General features: G+C 46.1%; 1 protein-coding gene across 3 annotated transcripts; it reads right to left on the bottom strand.

Moving 5' to 3' along the window:
- Window positions 1–2,113: 2,113 nt before the first annotated feature.
- On the bottom strand, window positions 2,114–22,484 carry HMGXB3 (HMG-box containing 3). Of its 3 annotated transcripts, XM_035890865.1 has the most exons (21): window positions 22,471–22,484; window positions 21,941–22,088; window positions 21,344–21,518; window positions 20,325–20,888; window positions 19,574–19,672; window positions 18,073–18,204; window positions 15,641–16,053; window positions 15,105–15,280; window positions 14,714–14,811; window positions 14,080–14,178; window positions 13,434–13,583; window positions 11,489–11,790; window positions 9,918–10,045; window positions 9,242–9,373; window positions 8,786–8,970; window positions 7,986–8,205; window positions 6,757–6,890; window positions 6,236–6,352; window positions 5,577–5,786; window positions 4,851–4,989; window positions 2,114–2,516 (listed from the first exon to the last, which is right to left on the bottom strand). In XM_035890865.1, exons 2-21 carry the CDS (start codon window positions 22,084–22,086, stop codon window positions 2,185–2,187), a joined length of 3,951 nt encoding a protein of 1,316 aa, XP_035746758.1. In that variant the 5' UTR covers window positions 22,087–22,088; window positions 22,471–22,484; the 3' UTR covers window positions 2,114–2,184. The 3 variants fall into 3 exon arrangements, with proteins under 3 accessions (XP_035746758.1, XP_009633858.1, XP_035746765.1); XM_009635563.2 differs by lacking the exon at window positions 2,114–2,516 and having other exon boundaries at window positions 4,448–4,989; XM_035890872.1 differs by lacking the exons at window positions 2,114–2,516; window positions 14,080–14,178 and having other exon boundaries at window positions 4,448–4,989.
- Window positions 22,485–22,747: the final 263 nt, after the last annotated feature.

Genomic DNA, 22,747 nt, shown 5'->3' on the forward strand with positions numbered 1-22,747 from the left:
CAGGTCCTTTTCTGCCGGGCAGCTTTCCAGCCACTCATCCCCAAGCCTGTAGCATTGTGTGTGGTTGTTGTGACCCAAGTGCAGGGCCTTGGCCTTGTTAAACCTCATACAACTGGCCTCACCCCATCGATCCAGCCTGGCCCGATTGCCCTGCAGAGCCTCCTTACCCTCCAGCAGATCAACGCTCACTGCCCAGCTTGGTGTCATCTGCAAACCTGCTGAGGGTGCACTCGATCCCCTCGTCCAACTAGTTGATGAAGATGTGAAACAGAACTGACCCCAACACTCAGCCCTGGGGACACCACTTGTGACCGGCCGCCAACTGGATTTAACTCCATTTGCCACCAGAACCCCATCAGCACCAGATGCAGCAGGAGCTCCAGCCCAGGCCCCTGAACACCACCTGAAGAGAAGTTACTGCCACCCGCTGCAGACTCCCTCCTCTGAAAGTCACCTCCAGAGCTGCCCTGCAGGGGACTGCAGAACAAGAGCAGGCAGACCAGGGGAGTTGACCACCTGCAGAAGCTCCTTGCCTGCCACTTACAGGAACTACACCTTAGCTGTATTTAGCGAGATAATTTTATATGGCACTCTGGAGAGGTGGCCCAAGCAATTTCTTGAGCCGTTCCTCTCGGAACACCTTGCTCCTGAGAATACCAGGCTGCTCCCCACAGCGGCGCAGACTGGAATCATGGTGTACATGCACGCAACGTTTGTGCCCTTTCCTCCTGCAGTCCTCCAGGTCTTACACACAAGAAACAAGTCACTCGGCCACAGTTTCACCCCAAAAATTGGAGATAATTTATTAAACTTTATCACTGACTGAAAAAAGTCACTAATGTCTCTTATAATAAGTTAATGTTCTTAACAGAAAAACCCCAAGCCATAATTACTGCATTTGCTCAGTCTTAATACATTTACTTTAACAGTACGGTACTCAATAGGTTCCCCTTCACAGAAGGGAGTTTTTAACCACACCGCAAGCCTCTGAATCTTCCCCACTGCTCACTCAGACAAGATAAACTCCCTGGATGGCAGGGAAGCAGCCTAGCATCCCGCTTCTCTCCTCCGCGGGTCACAGCAAACATCCATCCACCTTCACCTTCACCACCAGCAACAGCAAAGGGGAGCTGGCAGCAGACAAGGTGTGCAGCTTTACGACTGCAGCCCAAGGTGTTCTTCAGATGCGCTGGAGGGGCAGAGGTCTCAGCCTGACTCCTCTCAAGGAGCTGATAAAGCAACCTGGGCAGCACGAGACTTCTCTAACCTACGCAGCGCTGTGCAGACACAGGAAGGGCAAATCTGACACCCAGCAGAGCACTGAGATTGCACGCATGGATGCAGCTCTCCCAGTGCCTCCTCTGAGGGTGGGATACTGAACCCTGCTCACATCGTTTCTCCTTGATCCCACGGACAGACTGCTCATACAGCCCTCCAACGAGCTTGGCTCCCCTGGGGCTCACCCGGTCAGTTCTTACCTTAACATACAGAACACTTTTTACGCACCCTATGTCTCAGCTTCTAAATTATTAGTGCTCACGTGAAGGGACAATCCATTCTAGAAATTTTCTGCAGCCAAAGCACCCACAAACCTGGGCCCAGGAGCGCAGCCTCCAGGGAGGCTCCCCAGATACAGCACGTTAAAGCTGCATGGCTCCTCCTCCTCCTCCTCAACTAAAGGCTCCTTGCAGCCCACGCATATGAGCTCTGCAAGATTTCCAAGCAGGAGTCAGTGTCCTAAACTAATCTATTCAGAATGTTTGGGGGGAAATCTTAGCTGTCTGCCTCTCATGCCTGCTCCCACACCCCTAGCCCTGCCACCAAAACGCACAAGTCAGCAAGCAAGATTCAGAATTAAAAAAAACCTGTGCACTTGACCATGCTCCCCACTACCAGAAACACCTCTCCCTTCTCCGCTCACCAGCTGCAGGGAGGGCAACATTTCACACCACTGAGCAGCGGGTCCATCGCACACCTCGGGAGGCAGCAAGGGGGGCGACAGACCCACGCTCGCAGCAGCTACCATGACACTATGGAAGCACACAGCTCTTTGGTCATTAACAGCAGTCAAAGCCACTGGCATCACATCTCCAACCTGTAAAAATAAACTCTCAAGCCAGACACCCGCCCAAACCTTGCAGAAGCTGGCCCAGCCCACACGACCAGAGCGTGCCATTTTGTTACTCAGCAACCTCTATCATCCTCCTGCTTCCCCTCTTCATCCTCTTCTGTTTCTGTTTTAATCTGGGCCACTCCAAGCCGGTAGAGAGCATCGCGAATCACCACCTCCCCAGGCTGGCAGCTCTGTACGATCTCCTGGATCTGCCGATTCACAATTTCCCTGCTGGTGAGGAAGTCCATGAGGCGATTGTAGAGGTAATAGTGTGTGGCGTTCTCGAAGGTGATGGGCCTTTGGCGGATGTTGCTAGTTTTGCTGTCGTTGATAGCAGCGATGATGGCACTGTAAGGCTCCAGCTCTCGGCAGAGGGAGATGCAGTGATGCCGAGCTGTTGGATCTTGGTGGCTGTTCTGCGGTGTCATCTGCAAACCTGCTGAGGGTGCACTCGATCCCCTCGTCCAACTAGTTGATGAAGATGTGAAACAGAACTGACCCCAACACTCAGCCCTGGGGACACCACTTGTGACCGGCCGCCAACTGGATTTAACTCCATTTGCCACCAGAACCCCATCAGCACCAGATGCAGCAGGAGCTCCAGCCCAGGCCCCTGAACACCACCTGAAGAGAAGTTACTGCCACCCGCTGCAGACTCCCTCCTCTGAAAGTCACCTCCAGAGCTGCCCTGCAGGGGACTGCAGAACAAGAGCAGGCAGACCAGGGGAGTTGACCACCTGCAGAAGCTCCTTGCCTGCCACTTACAGGAACTACACCTTAGCTGTATTTAGCGAGATAATTTTATATGGCACTCTGGAGAGGTGGCCCAAGCAATTTCTTGAGCCGTTCCTCTCGGAACACCTTGCTCCTGAGAATACCAGGCTGCTCCCCACAGCGGCGCAGACTGGAATCATGGTGTACATGCACGCAACGTTTGTGCCCTTTCCTCCTGCAGTCCTCCAGGTCTTACACACAAGAAACAAGTCACTCGGCCACAGTTTCACCCCAAAAATTGGAGATAATTTATTAAACTTTATCACTGACTGAAAAAAGTCACTAATGTCTCTTATAATAAGTTAATGTTCTTAACAGAAAAACCCCAAGCCATAATTACTGCATTTGCTCAGTCTTAATACATTTACTTTAACAGTACGGTACTCAATAGGTTCCCCTTCACAGAAGGGAGTTTTTAACCACACCGCAAGCCTCTGAATCTTCCCCACTGCTCACTCAGACAAGATAAACTCCCTGGATGGCAGGGAAGCAGCCTAGCATCCCGCTTCTCTCCTCCGCGGGTCACAGCAAACATCCATCCACCTTCACCTTCACCACCAGCAACAGCAAAGGGGAGCTGGCAGCAGACAAGGTGTGCAGCTTTACGACTGCAGCCCAAGGTGTTCTTCAGATGCGCTGGAGGGGCAGAGGTCTCAGCCTGACTCCTCTCAAGGAGCTGATAAAGCAACCTGGGCAGCACGAGACTTCTCTAACCTACGCAGCGCTGTGCAGACACAGGAAGGGCAAATCTGACACCCAGCAGAGCACTGAGATTGCACGCATGGATGCAGCTCTCCCAGTGCCTCCTCTGAGGGTGGGATACTGAACCCTGCTCACATCGTTTCTCCTTGATCCCACGGACAGACTGCTCATACAGCCCTCCAACGAGCTTGGCTCCCCTGGGGCTCACCCGGTCAGTTCTTACCTTAACATACAGAACACTTTTTACGCACCCTATGTCTCAGCTTCTAAATTATTAGTGCTCACGTGAAGGGACAATCCATTCTAGAAATTTTCTGCAGCCAAAGCACCCACAAACCTGGGCCCAGGAGCGCAGCCTCCAGGGAGGCTCCCCAGATACAGCACGTTAAAGCTGCATGGCTCCTCCTCCTCCTCCTCAACTAAAGGCTCCTTGCAGCCCACGCATATGAGCTCTGCAAGATTTCCAAGCAGGAGTCAGTGTCCTAAACTAATCTATTCAGAATGTTTGGGGGGAAATCTTAGCTGTCTGCCTCTCATGCCTGCTCCCACACCCCTAGCCCTGCCACCAAAACGCACAAGTCAGCAAGCAAGATTCAGAATTAAAAAAAACCTGTGCACTTGACCATGCTCCCCACTACCAGAAACACCTCTCCCTTCTCCGCTCACCAGCTGCAGGGAGGGCAACATTTCACACCACTGAGCAGCGGGTCCATCGCACACCTCGGGAGGCAGCAAGGGGGGCGACAGACCCACGCTCGCAGCAGCTACCATGACACTATGGAAGCACACAGCTCTTTGGTCATTAACAGCAGTCAAAGCCACTGGCATCACATCTCCAACCTGTAAAAATAAACTCTCAAGCCAGACACCCGCCCAAACCTTGCAGAAGCTGGCCCAGCCCACACGACCAGAGCGTGCCATTTTGTTACTCAGCAACCTCTATCATCCTCCTGCTTCCCCTCTTCATCCTCTTCTGTTTCTGTTTTAATCTGGGCCACTCCAAGCCGGTAGAGAGCATCGCGAATCACCACCTCCCCAGGCTGGCAGCTCTGTACGATCTCCTGGATCTGCCGATTCACAATTTCCCTGCTGGTGAGGAAGTCCATGAGGCGATTGTAGAGGTAATAGTGTGTGGCGTTCTCGAAGGTGATGGGCCTTTGGCGGATGTTGCTAGTTTTGCTGTCGTTGATAGCAGCGATGATGGCACTGTAAGGCTCCAGCTCTCGGCAGAGGGAGATGCAGTGATGCCGAGCTGTTGGATCTTGGTGGCTGTTCTGCTCCGAACCCATGTGAACAATTCGCCGTGCCGATGACTTGGTGATTGGGTGCTGAACAGAGTGCTCAGCCACAGTCATGTCTACGCTGTAGTGCTGGTCTAGCAGTTCAGGGCAGGACACATACTGGGAGAGAGACACACGTACCAGGTAGAGCAAGAAGCAACTTCCCCACAGTGAAGAACAACAAGACAAAACTACCATTTAGCTGAACTCCAATTGGCACTACAACCCAGGACAAGGGGGGGGGGGCTAGCCAATTCAGGCTTCCCCCAAATGCCACAAACTGTGGTTCTGTATACTCCCTCCTCACTCGTAGGCCCTCAGAGATAATCCCAAGGCACCAGCAATGCTCTTCCTCTCCCATTTCTCAAGTAATAGCAGCAGTTTGAGGTGAGCGAGTTCTGTGTCAAAATAAGCAACATGCTCCGAAGTTCATGATTTGAACTGTTACAATGCACTTCCAGCACAGCTCTTCCTGTTAAGGAGCATCAACCTAATACAATGCCCCAAAAGCAACACATAACGCTTTCCGCTATGCTCAGAAGCTATGCACTGGCAAAGCTGGGAGTCGGGAGGCACTCATCAGGTCAAATTTATCTTGAGGCACAATGCAGGTTACATATGCTTTTTTTCCCCCCCATTTTAAATCTCACTTGCAACTTTTCCATACTGGACTAGCATAGCAGAGTGCAAAGGCAGATGTAACTAACCGTTGGAGGATCCATGGGGTCAGAGAAGCAGCCCTGGTTTTTCCCCCACATCTGGGAAGTCAGGCCAGGACAGCAGACGTCTGCACACAGTGCCACTGAAGAGGCTGTATCAACAACATACACTGGGGGCCAGTGACGCGAGGAAACCAACAAGTCCACATGATCCCGGGCATTTTCTCCTCTTACTATGTACTTTGAGCCGCATACAACCTGGAAAGAAAAGGATTAACACCAAACAGCACAATAAAATGGGAACTATGGAAAAAAAATACAGTTTTAAAAAAATTAAGCTTCCTCTCAGGTATTCCAGACAAGATAATAACCAGACAGCTACTTTCCCTAAAGATATTCTGTTTCCTCCTCCTCATTCACATTCACTTTATCTTGTTCAGGAAGAGGTGATTTTGAACTCCACCTCAGCAGCAACATCAAAACCAGGCTTCAGACAACTAGGGGACCTTGAAATTTCCTCCAGGACTGCTCAGACTCCAAGCCCCCAAGGCAGCATGTTTCATTCCCAAGGCTCAGAAAAGCCCACTCCCTTGTTTTGATTTAGTGAGGGAGTTCCACACTGATAAGTCAGATAATAATGAATAGCAAGGTAAAAAACAAAAACAAAAAAACAACCCACAAACATTGCTGACTCCAGCCTTCCTTACCTGATGTGGACACACTTTGTAGATTTTCCCTCCTGTGTGATGATCAGAGGCTTGTGTGATGCTTGTCCCATTCTGTACAAACTCATAGAGAGCCAGGAGGGAGTAGCAGAGCTGGTCCTAGAAAAGACAGGCCCCAGAGAAAGTTGGTAAGTGGCTAAAATTAATGGGCTCCTCCACTGAGGGAGAAGGCTACAGGCAAGGTCTCCCAAATCCTAAATTGCACATCATCCAATAACTTCCTAATCCCGTACTCAGCACGGTGAGGATGACAAGCAATTACACCATGCTGAGCCTGTGACAAGGCAATTACAGGCTTCCTTCCTTCTAGCCCACAAAGGTTCAATTTATTTCACCATGTGTAAGTTACCCTGTAATCTGCAGGCACTCACTTCTAACCCACCCCTGCCCTTAGTGCAGTCAGAGGAGAAGTTAATTATCTAGATGGCAAGTGTGAACAAGGAAAAGACAGTGAAGAACAGCTCCACTTCTGCAGGCTTGTATGTGGGCAAACAAGCCATTACCTTTGTGTCTGAAGCCTCCCAGGGGATGCCACACTGCGTCAGAAAGCTCCGCAGCTCTTCCTCACTGTAAGAGCTTATCAGCTCAAGCCTGAAGTTTTCTTCCTGAAGGAGCCTCACCAAGGCACTCCCATTACCTGAAAAGGCAGGAAACAGGTCTCAGCACTCATTCTCAGGAAGGGAAGTCACCAAAATAATTTCTTCTGAAGACTACAGAAGCAGAAACTGCACAACCAACTGCCAGCAAGAGAAAGCCATGAACAGTCCTATTGCCAAAGTGCGTCACAGCCCACACTTCTCTTGAACCCCTTGCTAGTGAGGTCACCAGACTGAGCCCAGCAGAGCTGCAGACTCCACGACCACTTGTCTACCCCATTGTTTGTAGCCTTTAAATGACTGGCTGGACTGACGTGAGGATAAACAAGTGACAGAAGAGCGCAGAGAAACGTGACTGCAGCCTCTGGACTGAGCAGCTCCGGCTTACCCTTCACATCTCCTCCCTGGTTCCTTCTCTGGAGCTCCACTGCCACAAAAGCCCATGTAGCCCTTCTACAGCTCAACTCTCCAAAACAGCTGCAGCCCTGTCAGCAAAGCCCACTCATATACTTGTTAAGCTTGCAAAGCCAGTTTTCCTTCTTATACCTAATACCCAAACCGTTAAGGGAACCGGGTGCTAACTAAATTTAGCTCTCGTACATCTGAGCTTATTCATCTCATGGTCTCTTCTTACATGCAGTCAATGCCCTGGATATACTGAATGTTGCCAACACTGATCGGGACTAACGCATCCATCTCCTGGTCTTTTTCAAGTTCTGTAAAAACTTATTCACCCTTTATTGAGATCTTGATACCGAGATACCAAGCACTGCCTGCAGCTTTCACAGTCCAAGTATCAGCCTAACATGAAACAAATACTGACTGGCATTCAAGTTGTGCATGTACCCCTCTGCAATCAGACTGTATCTTATTTGGGGTGCAGCACTCTCATGTCCCCCGTGTCTCAAATACATCAGAGCACACCAGTGCATTCAAGCTTCACTGGGCAGGCCAAAGCTCAAGCTGCTAAGTATCCTGAGAACAGCTGAACTCACCCCAGCGTTCTTGCCTTCCCTCAGCAGACGTAACTTTTAGACAGTCATGCAATCATCAATTCTCAACTCTAAACATCCCCAAAAGACTAAAGCCACCGCCACGTAAAGCACTCCCTTAATAAGCACAGTCTCAGCAGTTACCTGGCACTGGCTGCGCATCCAGGTTCTTGTCCTTCTCGGTATTGATCACCATCGCTCCTCTCATCAGTGGAGGGAAGAAAGGAGCAATAATAGAGGCATCGAACTTTGTGATGGGGATGCTAGAAGGAAAAGCCACCTGCTCAATCACCTCGGTCTCCATTGTGGACCAGAAGTCTTCTACATTCACTTCACTTGATGGCAAGAATTCTGGCCAAGTAAACTAGAAAGAGCAAGAAACATGCTAGTCAAATACAAATAATCATAGTTCATTTGACAGTTTTATGTCAGCCTACCCAGGAGAGTGCTCAGCCCAAATATAACACGATGACTTCAGGCTCCTAGAGGTCCCCACAATCACTTTTCATTGGATGACAGTCAAAACCATTTATTTGACATAAAAGCCAGACACGCCGCATACTACTAGTAGGCCTTTTTTTCCCATTAGAGAAGACAGCACCTCAAGGAAACTGCTGTTGGGGAAAAAAAAGAATGGCTTCGTGTCAAAGGAAGAAGGACAAGTTCAGCAACTTTCATCCAAGGCCCGGCCTACTGTCAGAGGCTGCTGGACAAAAGCTGTGGTCCAGGGACGGAGGATCTTATTTTCCCCAAACCATACATCAACACCTCTAAGAGGAAGTACAGGCATCACCACTCCAGCCACATCCTCTTGCCAGGCATCAGCAAAAAATTGCTTACAAAGGTCTCATGTAATTATCGTGCATTATGAAGACCAGAGTCAGCAAAAGTCATTATGATCTGCTTTGGACATGAACAGGATGTGAAGTTCGTGAAAAGCCTACCTCTATATTTTTCAGTGCCAGGACATTTTCCACATTTCTCTGGGCTATTTCCACTTTGGGGGTTATGCCACAGATTCCACAGATCATATCATTGTAATCCCGGACTGTTAAGCATTCAAAGGCCCAGTAACCATTGCACAGCAGTTCCTGGAGCTGAACCTGCTCATCGGGGCTCAGGTTTTTTTCTGAAAAGAGAACATGCCACTGTTAGAGCTTTCACTTCCTCTAGTCAGTGGAGAGGTAGCAGAACTCTCCTATGCAGAATAAAAACAAACCTGTCCTGCAGAGAACTGTTACAAAGAACTGGTCACAGGGGTACTGTTGGGTTTAGGAAGTGATTTAACAGAAACATACCACACTAGAATAGGTGAATTTTGCCTTTTTATAACCTAACAACCAGCAGCAGGTCACAGTTTGGTGAAAGTGTTATGGTAGAAAACAAGAAGGAAAACACACCAGTTTGCTCCTGAACAGAGTCGAGAATATTGCCAACAGCCACTCTGGGATCCTCTCCAAGTTTAATGTGGTTTCGGATTGCAAACAGAAGATCCAAGCTCACTAGCAACTTGTTACCCACATTGAAAAGGCCTGCAGTTAAAACAAGACAGTTATTGTTTGTAGGGTTCCAGATCTTCCTCACAAACAAATATTTCCTTACTGACACGCAACATACTCGTACAAGGATGGTTCAGAGGAGAATGGAAACATGTGGACAGTGCTTCTAGGACTGCTCCCTCCACACATTAGCTCCTTTCACAGACTTGCCTTTAAATTTAAAAAGCTGCAAGGAACAGCAGCCAATCCATCTCCTCAGCTCCACGCTGCCTTGCAGGAGGCCCACAGTGACAGCCACTCGAGTCTCACCAGTCAACACTGAGAAACAGCACTCTGCAGAGATGTCTTTGACTACGATCTCAGGGATTGCCTTGCAGAACTCAACATTTACCACTTCCACAGAGGAGACCTACACTGGTGAAGCAAGGCATGGTCTTCCTCATCAAAACATTCCTATGTGTTTTTCCTCACAAATACAGATTTACTTGCAAAGACAATGCCCTGATACAGTCCCAAGACTTCTGAAGGGTTTAGACTGTAGCCATGCTGTAAGTTGGTATGCTTACGTTTTTCCTACCTGTGTAAATATCAGTGAAGCTATGAAGGGCCAGACACTGCAGGTTCAAGCACACTTTGACCTGAGCTGTAACCACCTGCAATCTATTAGCTGTCAGCAGCCAGCACTCCTGAGGACCAGCAAGGGAACTGTAACAGACAACAAAAGACAACTCGGACTCAAGCCAACAGGTTTTTCAGTCCAGTCCTGCAGTAACTTAACGTGTTCTAGTTGAGAAGAGTTCATTACTGTATCAGTCTAAGCCAGTTCACATAATTTCACACCAGGAAAAAAAAGTTAGATTTTAAAATGAATTGCCCTGGCAGAGTCAGGTCACTGCTCACATTTCTTTAACAGCACTAGAGCATCCCTCCAGCTCCATACATTGGGCACACAGTATTTGAGAGGTGGAAAAAATCTGCGGCCCCAGCTGCCCTGGGAGATGTGTCAGCCCTATTGCTGTGGGACAACAAATGGTGACTAGTAACAGATTCTACCTGACAGCCTGCCCCTGCACACACAGATTCAGAAAGGCCAGCTCCTCTACAGTAGAGCTGCCGAGGAGGAACTTCAGAGAGGAAAATGCCAGTTGTGCCCTGGTGGCAGAAATATAGCTGTTCACCTGAGAAAATAGGAATCAAAGGCAAAAGTAGCTCCCTCCCACTGGCAGGGGTTTAATTAGAGCCTACGTGGGCACACATGAGAGTCCCACATGCAGAGCATTGCAAAGCAGCCCAGCATAGAAGCAAGAATGTACAATGCACGGGTTGGTAAGTCACAAGGTGAGCGAAAGGGTGCAAGATAGCACTGTTCTGCAAAAATTACTGAGTATAAAGAGTATCTCTGCTGGAAAAATCTCAATTAGTGCTAGCCTGACCAAAGCAAACATCCATAATCAGTATCAAGAAAATCTTTTTCGTTGAAGAAACACAACAGTAAACTACTTGACATTTTGCTACGGGAAACATTTCAGCTCATGCTTTCGGCAACAAGAAGATGTTTGGCAGACTCAGTGAGAAGATATCCTATGGGCTTTTACACAAATCTAGTTAAAATAATCTAGCCTATACACTGGTAGTTTCTGAAAGTCCTTCAGGTTTCAATTTGGGCATTTGTTCCAAAAAAGGATTCACTCCAGCCCACACTAAGCCATGAAAAGAACAAAACCATCATAAGCAAAAAGATCCACACAGGAAATATTCAGATCAGGAAAAGAGAGAAAAGGGAAATCACATAATACGCATCTATAATCCCACAAGTTTGCCTCTGACAGCCTCAAAACATCAGAATGGAAAACAAAGAAGGGATGACTAATGAAAAGACTGTTTCAAGAAAAAAAAAATACATCTAGACTTAGCAGCTGCTCTTTGATCAAGCTCTCCTGCTGGACAGAAACGGTAACTATGACAAACTACACTGCACGGGAGAAACAGAACAGCTTATTGCTAACCAGCTAAACCCTTCCCATGCACACATAGGTTTTTCAGTGTCACTTACACCAGGGGCTAAAGCAAATATTATTTCAGGCATGCTTGTAACATAGAATATCAGCACAAGGTTGAAAGAGTCACAAGTCTAAAACAGAATCTTACTTCTGTCCCCCTTTGAACAATGGGCTGTTACAGAGGAGGCACTGCGCAGATGGAGACTCATAGTAGTTTGACCAGGAGGTCTGCTCTATGGTGACTGTCTCCTCACTCACGTTGGACAGGATGAGCCGCGAACTGTTGAGTTCATGGATGAGCGTGAAGACCTCTGCCAGTTCCGATTCATTCTCTGGGATCTGCATTACCTTGCGCAGCAGCTGCAGGGTGGATTGACGCTGGATCTCTTTCTGGGATGGGGTTAGGGGCTCACTGGTGTTCAGCACATCAGATTGACCTGGACTGACCTCCTAGAAAGCAAGTCAAACACTCACATGTTCAACTAGGCAAGCATGGGGATGAAATATTAAGACACCCAAAGAAGTCCTAAGAAGTAGCAGAAACAGAGTAACCTTCATGCCCAGTAGACTTCTACTCCACTGCTCAATCACTGACCCCAGACAGTAGCTTCAAGCCTAAGTTACTTTACAAAAAATACTTTATTACAGCCCAACCTTTCAGGAACTCCTATAATACTGATAGATTAACACAGATTTGCCACTAAACTGAGGTGTTAGTGCAGAGATGGAGGATCAAGAGGGTGAGGACATCAACAGGTATAGAAACACTTCGATAATCCTGGCAATTGTCGCTGCCTTTCTCCATAGGTTATCAAGCACATTCTCCTGTATAACATGCTCAGACAGACACAGCAGTTTGCACACCTCTCCAGAAGCCAGAGGAGACAAATGCTAAATGAGACCTAGAGGCTGCGATGTGCAGAATACACTAATCAATTACAATTGATCAACCATAGTCCTTAGTCACACCCCCACACACATATGCTATCAAGACAAAATGCACATGCACAGGAGAATGAAACTCTAGGTGGCTCAGAAGAACAGCAAGAACGCAAACAGGCTAATCTGTTTAATCACTTAAACTCTTCTGCCAACATTTCAACCTGTTTTTCTGTCTAGTCTAGCAATGAGATAAATGATCAGTCCAAAAGCGCAGAGACAACAATGAACTGTGTGCTAGGAATGTTAAACAGATCTAGAACCAGAAAATACGATAAAACTAAATGAGGAAGAGACGAGCCACATGCCTCTCAAAATGCAAGCTGAGCTAAGCACACTGCTGTTCCTTACACAGCTGCTTATGTGTGAATTTCGCACAGGCCACTTCAGTTTGTTTGTTTTTTTAAAAACCACTATACAAAGTTATGTTCTTCAAAATAAAAAGGCAAGTGAAGAGTCATATTACCACACAGACTAAAATGTAGTTTGTCTGTATGCTGAGCAAGCATTTCAGCTAAGAATAGGACAGCTCCTTTTTGTTATTTTTTAAAAAACACCAAAACAATTCTGTATGAGAAAAGCTAACCCTTTAAACTTCCAACACAAAAAACCCCGAACAAACAAAAACCAGAATTTGTTACATCCATGCAGAACACCACACAACTGAAAAACATCTTTTTGCTACAGAAAAAAATATTAAATCCAGAAATAAATTCAGGCTCAAGTTGCACTACAAACCCCTAAAACCAGGAAGCTCCAATACAAGCTGTACTAGCTCAATTGACATTAGCCACAAACTGGTCACAAAGCAAAGCATACTTGGGATTTTCTTGATGAATTCTGAAGTTCAAAGCTAACAGAACAATTGTGGCTTTAGGGGTGATTTCCCCAACACGTACTGACACATCGTAAGCATTTTTAAGCTACAGAGACATCCAGTGGTAGATCTGAGCGCACTCGGTCTCATTCTCAGCCTGAAGCACCACTGTTGCAGGAGTTGGACAGTACAAACAAATCTACAAGTACTTTGAATAGGACATTATTCTGTTAGAAAAGCTTACCATAATGAAAAAATTAACGTTATCGTGGGCACTTGCAAACTAAGGTACTTCCCACCCCACAACAGCCATTTGATAAAGTATTCTGAACCTTACCAGGGATTTTGCTGTTTTCTCAGCTCTGTCTTTGGCAAGATTGTATCCACAGCTTGGACAGATTCGTGGCTTGTGCCTGTTTGTGTACACGTAACTACAAGAGGGGTTCTTGCATTTCCCTCTGCCACGTGATGTTGCCAGTCCCAAATCCTGAATGACACAAAAGAGATGCTTGCTGACCTTGACTGTTACATAGCAACAAGATTCTAGAAAAGTCTGCTTGAGTATCATATGCTTTTTCACCACTTTATAACACCTCGTTTAAAGGTCAAATAGCAGGCTCTGTCACTTGGCACAGAATATTTTAACTGGCACTCAGAAATTTTGGCACCAGTTCCAGAGACCACAAAAACTCACACATTAAACTAATTCAGAAACCACTGATCCTCCCTGCTGAACTCAAGGAAGGGATGGGGATTATGCTAGGACATGAAGAAAAATCCAGCTCTTAACAAAGTCCCAAACATGACTGCAACAGAGTACAGTCACCCTGAATTAGGTCAACAGATGACATACGAAGTACAGATTGTCTCACATTAAATATAAGATAATTTCTGCAAGCCAGAAAAACAAAAGTCACAGAATGGTCTCATCCCAGAGATGACACTCCCCATGGCGTAAGTCATGCCATCTGAAGAATTCTCACCAAAGTTACGGTGCAGCTGTACTTGTAGGAAGGGAATATGTCTGGTTTGACCTCCACTACTTTAACCTGAGATGCCCTGCTGGTCAAAGCACTGTGGAGCTGAAGGTTGAAAGCAGAAAAAACAACACCCGTGAGACACCTACTACTGAACATATACATCCTGTAAGCAATATCTATTAACATTTTTTACCCCACAGAAATCAATTCATATTCATTTAATATCAGAGGACTACAACACACTGTTTTGCATACTAAGGCATTACAGCTCAAACAGAAGTATTCCAGCATCTTGGCACACTCAGTCATGTTTCACAGGTGAAAGACTCAGTACTCAGTATTGCATGTCAGATTATCAAAGCACTAGCAGAGCCTCAAAACATCTTCTGGAAGTAGCTGGGAGGTTCTCAAAGCAACCAACAGCATCTCTCAGTTCAGTTCCTCCTCTCAGCCATCTATTATTTGCACTGCTTTCGAGCCATCTCATAAAAACTGTCAGTCACAGATCTCATCATCGTAAGGCTGCTACATTTTTGTGTTCTATTTCTCACCACTCAAGTCATATCCCTCATCGGGGAAAAAAAAAAAACAAACCCACAGGAAAATAATATGCATTTGAAGAACAAACCACAGGTACCTTTCGCTCCTCGGCACTTGGTGGCTGCAGAATTGACTGGCCCAATTGTTTCAGTGTACTGGGCTTCAAGCCTGATGTTCTCACAGGGGAATGTTTGTCTTGAAGGAGGGAAAGGATGCAGCAGGTTAGATATGAGAAAATACGTCCTGTTTCATTCTGACATCTTTAGTATGACCAGAGTCATGTGAGATTTTTCCTCTAAACTTGAAATGACCCAAGCAGATGTTTCATGGCCCATTTACCTGCACTCTCGGTTAGAGAGAAAGAGTGGCTTTTTTCTAAGTAGGTCACTATCTTCCTTCAGACATATCTTATTATTTGACAAAGACCACTTCAGTGTGGTGAGGAAAGACAACCACTCCCAAAGCATACCAGAGAATATTGCTTTTACCAGTATTTGCAAAGGCCTGTCTGTTGCTAGGCTGCTCAGCGCTGGCTTCTCTCCCCACACTGGCTGGTGCAGGCAAAATGGCTCGCATGGGTCTTGCTGCAGCCAGCAAGGAGGGCTTGGGTCTTGGCTTACTCTTTCCTTCTTGTCCTTTGTGTGTAGCAGCTGGAGCATCAGTTCTGAAAGACAAGAGCTACAACTGGAAAAAAATTCCATGGTTTCCCCTTCACCCTCAATTTTCTTCTCTTCCCTGAACTGTGCTTTATTAGCACAATTAAATCACAGCTATTGCAGTAGAAAGGGGAAATAGTGCTAAGGATACATCTGCCCTGTGACTACAATTTAATTGTCACTTAAAAAAAAATAGCTGTAATGGACAAAACAATCTTAAAGGAATAATCCCCAACTGGCAGAAAACAGACAGTAAACAGAACAGGTCTTACAGGAAGCACTGCCAACAGCCTTCAATTTCTTGGATTTGTCCCATCAGCACACAACAGACACCATACGCTCCCATAACATATGGAAAACTGACTCACCCCATTGGCCTTTTTGCAGAGGCATTTGGACTCGGCACCTCAGAAGACAGTGGCATCCCCAGCCCTACGCTATCTTTTTCTGTCTGCTCCGAAGAAGAGTCTCCTTGCCGTTGGCTCTCTTGACCCAGCATCACTCCAACAGCACTCCCTCTGTCTTCAGCAAGCACATTGTTTGCGAGAATGTGAGCCTCGGAGATGATCACTTCCTTCCACTCCGTCTCCTGCATTTGCCCTCCAACAGGCACAGCATTCAGCAGCTGGCTGACAGCTTCAGAGCTTTCCAAGGCAGACTTGGAGGTACTCTCGCCAACAGCTGCCGGTTCTGTGAATACTGACTGTTGACCTCTTTTAGCTGCTGGAGTTTTAAGAGAGGTGCCAGAATTTGGCTCAGATTTGCTTTTTGGTTGCTTTTCCTGGAAACAAAGAGATAGTCGCATTTCAGAGCTTTAGGCTTTCACAGATAACTAAGTTCCCTTCACATATGCCAGGTTTGCCACAGCCTATTTAATGCTGGATCAAACCATCAAAATCCTGAGTGTTTAAGCAGTGAACTGTACGAGAGCAGAAAGACATCATCTCCTACAACAGCAAAGTCCCTGTTAACATTTTATCTAGCCTCCTGGCCCTTCATCTCTTATTTTCAGACACTGTTTACTTTGAAGAATCAGTCTTTCTTAAACTCCCTCAAATATCACCATTTAGCATCAACATCACAAACTCACCCACCACCCTCTGCAAGAAGGACCCACCTCCTATGCTCCCCTTTCATAGCTCCAGCTCTGACACTGCCTGTTCTTCCCCACTATTGAGGAACCAAAGGGACAGAGAACTTGTATCTTTTGGATACATGCATTCAGAAAGCCATGCATTTGAGCCAGTCAGGAAGTGGAGAATTACTCAGGGAGGTTTTTTAACTTTAAGAAAAATATTACCTTCAGGACTAAGGCTGTAGAAGCCATGTATTGGTGTCAATGAAGGTACAATGAAACACTGAATCAGTAATATGCAAAAAGACATCAGAAATGGAATCAAACAGTTTCTGGCTTGATAAACACAATTCTAAGCTCTCCACAGATTTCATACTCAGAAGGATAATCTAGGTTTTTAAAAACAGACATCTTCTAACCGAGTCCCTTTTCCTTCTAAGGAACAGGAAGGTATGTATATCTTGAGTTTCAGTTCTACTGATGTTATTACCGGTTAAAAAACCTGCTGGTGCATGTTTTTCCCCAAGGCATGGCACCATAAAAACAAGTGGAACTGTTTATGCAAATATGTTCCCAGAAGAGCAGAATAAAACTGAAAGCCAGAAAGAAAACTCCTTCTAAAACCTTTCAGTTCTAAACAGTGTAGGATTTAACAGGAGCAGGCATGCCATGTTCAGGCAGACACACGTTTTTGCAGTTAGCCACCTATCTACTTCATCAGCTTTACAGAACAAAAGCTAAGAAGCAATCATCATTATTTGTAGCCCACCATGCAGGAAGCCCAGGTGTCAGCTTAGACACTACAGAGCTTATAAGCTGCCTAAAAAAGTTCTTGCCCCTAAATGCTTATGGATCTAGACAAAAAACACAGGAGGTTCAGAACAAATCCACATAAAGCCACTGAGTATCAATACAAATTTTCACACTGAGAACATCCTTTAACTTGCGCCTAAGGAGCCTCGTTTCAGACAGAAATTTAATGAATGCACTTCTGTTCAGAGGTGACTAATTACCATGACATGGCCAAGGTTTAAGGAGCAAGCGTTTTTTGAAAGATTTTTCTGCCCGAACAAACTTCACAACTCCACCAACACTTGGGAATCTCCTTCCAGCCAAAGGTCAGAACATCATGAATGATCAGACACACGGCCATGAGCGAACAATACCCAACAGCACTTCAGTTTCCACTAGATCAGCTTTATTAGGTAGCTCCCAAACCTACTACAGTTAAGAATTATTCCTCCTTTCTGTTGAAAAAACTATGTTGAAAGACCACAGAAAACCTTAACTTATAGAATAACTTCAAACACAGATAAATTTCTACAAACAAGTGGTTCAACCAAATCCCCAAGGTTAGCTAGGGCTGTGGCAGGAAGAATAGGCAATGCCTTCCAGTCACAGGAACTATAATGCAGGCAGAGGGCCAGAAGAATGTGTCCCCTCTCAATGACAGAGAGTTACCAAATGCAGCCCCATCTATTCTAACTGACGCCATTACAAGTGGCATCTTTACTCAAGGCGTGGTGATTTCACCTCTGTCTTCACCTTGGCAGAGTGTCCTCTGCAATGGTGACTTGCTCCAGCACAAGCATTGGAATACAAGTGCAGGGATCAGTTCCGCCGTATCTGACCTACTGTGCTAGAGCTACAGGTCTAGAAATATCCCAGGCATTCACAAAAGAAGCACTTTTTGCCTGAAAACCAGGGAAGGAAAGGCATATTTACCTTTGGGATCCATTTCCCTCCCAGGAAGTTCCCACATGTCGGGCATTTTGGTGGCTTATGCCTGGTGACGTAAGTGAAGGAACAGCCAGGATTGGTGCAATTTCCATGTCCCCTGCGAGTATAGGTGGTTGTCTGAAACAAGAGTTGTCAAGAATTTCTCTACAGGGCTGAAAAACAAAGCTGTGCTCATCGCTCCCTTTTTCCTCGTAAGCACTTTACAAACATTATTCAGCAAATCACCAGCCCTCCTCTATTATCCCTTTTACTGATCAACCACCACACAGTTGGATCGGAGTGAGTCACCACCATAACTGCTACGAGTGTAAGTGCTCAGTCTATACAAGAGCCTTCAGTATTACCAGAATTTAGATCAAATTGCAGAGCAGAGGTGAACACTGCATATAACCTACTGGAGAAGGTAACCTTGCATTTACAGTGATGTAACAGATCTCTTATGAATATGAAAAAGTCATAATAAGATGGTATAAAAATGATTCAAACAGCAGGCCACAGTGAGACAAGATGTGATTAACAGACTCATGTCAACAGGGCGACAAGACTTGAAGACAAGCACTTGTGATGCAGAGGCAGTTTTCATCAGTAATTTGCTGTTGTATGCAGTGGTCAGGCAGTCCCTGGTGCTTTACTGTAACTTGCTATAAACTACTGTAACACCAGGCACTATTTATAAAGACAACTAAAGCAGAACTTGTCATCTTTGCCAGGATAACTGCATTAACACACTGAGTTCTTGTCAGCACAGCACTTCTCAATATTCTGTACTCAACACTCCTGAGGGAGCTGTTGTGCCGTAAGTCCCTAACTGGGGACTTTTTTTTTCTAGAAATGCAAGTGCTGTTGTCAAAGAAATGAGACAATTTAAGCTAAGCTCTTCTCCTCAGGAAGAAAAACCTGAGGTATTTCCATTCTCCTGGAGACACCTGGAAGAGTATCATGCTATGCACCACTATAAATATCTGCAGTTACATGAGTTCTCAAAACCTTAGGTCACTGCTCCTCTCCTGTCATGTGGCCAAAGTGACAGCCATCCGCAAACCTGGAGAGCTCACGTGTCCCGGTCGCAAGAGCAGATTCTTGCCCGTAAAGGGATGGACACTGGCATTTTATGAAGACAAATATGCAATTAAGTAGAGGACGTAGATGGCTATGCAGACTCTGAAAAGGGCAACACAGAAGCTGCTGTTGGCCAGATGTGTTGTGATAGCATTATCTACTCTATCTGTTTCCAAGAACTCCTTGAGGAAGATGGCAGCAGAAACAGGCCAGTATAAGACACTCTAGGACATCAGAGACCCCCAACAGCATACACAAGGCATAAAACCAGGGAAAAGATATATATCAACTGACATCATGACTCCAAATAGGATTACCTTTAAGAACTGGACCATGACCAAACCCTTCCCACTCTAACATCTTTAAGAGAAACCTATGGTAATATACCCATACCTTAAAAGACCACACAAGACTCTGAATTTCTTACCAATTTAATTGATGGTGGGTTCTCCACAACAGAATGAGCTGGCAAAGGCAACATAATAAACTGTGTAGCGGGTGTGGAGGAGCTACTCTCTTCAGCATCCTACAAATGAAGCCAAAGGGAAAATGCATGCAGAAAACAAAAGACATGGTGACCTGTGTCCCACCCTCTCATCAACGCTACCATTGAACATATGTCTTAAGGACTAATGAGAACAGAAAGCAGGAAAGAAGAGTGACCATTTCAAGAGCAATGGCCTTACCAGGTCTACTCTGGAAATTACCAAACTCTTCACAGCTTGAAATTGAAAACAGCAGATCCAGTTCTTCACAGAATAAGGTTTTCTACAATCAATCCCTAACACCTCAACTTCAAAGAATTCCCTTCTACCTCTCTGCAACCAAGAAAACAGCTATCAGGAGCACAGAGGTAACTTTTTTTTCTCCCCAAAATCTTGTAGTCCAACTGTGAAACCCACCCCAAGTGCTGTCATAAGAAATAACTTTTAAAACCTCAAGCAGTCATCTTAAGACACAAGTGATATCAGCATATGGCAGAGTCAATCTGCAAGCAGAGACGCTGTAATTGCCAAGTTACAGAAGTTGCTGTTTCCCACACCACTGAGCACAAGCACACTGGACAATACAGGATCTCCTGCAGCCACCAAAAGATCTCAAGTAAAATGTGTTAAAGAGCATTCAGACATTTCAGGTGAGATGCTGACAGGAGGCTGAGTGTCACTAGAATAGCTTACCTTCCCAGTCACCACGGTCACCACAGACACACCATCTGAAACCTGAGGACGGGCCACAGCGATGCTCCCATTGGAGATGTCTGCGGAGCTGCTAACTAGAGTCTCTTCAATAACTACTCGAGCTGTCTGATACGGTTGCCCTTCTATTTCCAAAGAAGCCTCATCCAAGAGGATATCTCCAGCCACTTTCTCTGTCACAGGCCCAACGTAGTGAGAGAGAACCTCTGACGCAACCACTTCTTCCACAGCATCTGGCTGACCAAAGGAAGCAGTCTCTTCTGCTAGTCCTTCGATGGCAATGCACTGCTCAGAAATGCCAACATGGCTCGAGTCCACAGAAAGGATATTTTGCACAGCATCACAGGAGACATTTGTGATATTGGTGGGAGCTGTTAAGCCTTCGGACGCTGCCTGACCCTGTGTCACACACAGTTCCAGCGACTGCCTGCTCCTGTCCTCTTGAAGAGTGGTTTTGGGAATAATTATATAATCTGAGCGAGGAAGAATCTTACGGAAACCTGGAATGTCTGGAACAACTGCAGTTCGAGTGGACACCTTGGAGTTCTGTGGGCAAAACCAGAGCATGGAATAAATGAATACGAGAAAAGGAAGAGATTCAGTTCTCAATCCTGCTATGTTAGGGCCTAAAGTTCAAATGCTTTTCTGAGGTAGTTTGCTGGGAATCTCCCCACATGACAGAGTCTGCAGAACCCCTCTCAACCCTGGTTTTATCATCCACTTCACCATCAATCACCCTGAAGACGTGACACAAAAATAACTACCATCCCTGTCAGTGGGTACTGGACATATCCATCTTGAATTTCAAAACATTATCCCTTGACTAAACAGAAGGCAAAAGCAAGAGGCAGCGGCCTCGCGCAGTGTTTCTGTATAAGCTGTCCTAAGCAGAAATACAAACGGGAATCTGCAGTTAGGTGATTCTCCCACACACAGGGCTGCATAAGCAGTTAAGTGCCTTTCTCTTCACATGGCAAAGAACTGCCAGAAAGATGACTTACCGGGTCCAATCCCTCTTTCTCTAGCTTGGCTTTCTCCAAGTAATAGCTTTTTTCAGCCACACTGAGCAACCTCCAGCTCTCGCTGATCTTTTTGTTGATTTCAGATTGAGGGAGGTGGGGAAGCTCTTGCTGTACTTTCAAGTAAATGTCATAATAGTAGAGGAGGTAAGCAGATCTGAAACACAACCAGAGACTGGAACATTAACGTCATTCTACGTAAATTCCTTTGGAAAAAGAAATCTACAAGGTTTACGTTTGCCTCCAGGTCAAAGGACAAGCACATTACATTCAATTCTACTACTTGTAAATGCATTTTTTAACCAAATGAGAACCAAGATCCTGAGGAGAACCACTGAAGTAAGGAGAAAGAGCCTAAGGCAAATTATTCCAGGGTACACAAACTTTAGATAGAGCAGCAGTAGCACCCATAAAGGCAAAGACATCAGACTGGGCCCAAAGTGTCACGCTAATTTTTTATTTATGAAGTTTTACGCTACTTAGTGTTCCAAGTGTGCTGCAAAGTTCATTGTTATCAGAAACAAGGAAAACTGCTCCCATACCCTACACAGGTGCTAAATGAAGACAGAAAGAACTTACCTAGGCTTTTTGGCTTTTTCTCCATTATCGCCAGTACTTTTATACTTCTTTTTCTTCTTAGACGGCACTGGTGACGCATAAGTGTAAGTGCTCTCTATTTCCTCCATTACCACAGTTACTTCAGTGCCATCATACGGAGCCTCCATTGCTAAAAATACATATTTTACGTTGTGAACTCACCAAGTTATACAACATTTCTCCAAACAAAGACTGCTCTTAATCACCTTTGTAAACCGACAGCATCGTTGGCATCTAAGATTGGCTTTGATTAAGCAAGATAACTACATGTTAGCTGTTTATCTATTTTTAGAAGGAAACACCTTTATTACTCTGATCTCAATACCATCATCTCAGTGCAGACACACTGCCTCTGCACTTAAAAGCTGCAATTCCCCAGGAACCTCCCGGGTAAGTTTGGTAATCTAGAACGAGCCTTACACCCAGCAAGCAGGTGTCCAGCTACAAGATACCATGGCTGCATTCACAAAAGCAGAGGCTGAATAAGCATAGAAGCCTCACAACCCCCTTACCCGCCAGAAGATCTCCGGGGCTCCTCGCTTAACACCGATGACAGCTCCAGCCTCCGCGGCACTGGGAGCCAGAGAGGACGCGACAAGCCTCAGGAGATAAATGCCAACGCCACCTGGGCTCAGGTGCAGCCCACGCATGGCCCGTACCTCGGCCCCGCGCAGTCACGAATCCGGGGCAAGCCAAAGCCCGCTAAACCGAGGCCCCGTCTCCTCCACAGCGCCCGGGGCGAAGTGAAACGGCGGGGCCCCCCCCGGCCCTAGTGAACCTTCCCTCCTA

This window comes from Egretta garzetta, unplaced genomic scaffold (assembly GCF_000687185.1).
Source record: "Egretta garzetta isolate BGI_Z169 unplaced genomic scaffold, ASM68718v1 scaffold270, whole genome shotgun sequence".
Taxonomy (NCBI): domain Eukaryota; kingdom Metazoa; phylum Chordata; class Aves; order Pelecaniformes; family Ardeidae; genus Egretta; species Egretta garzetta.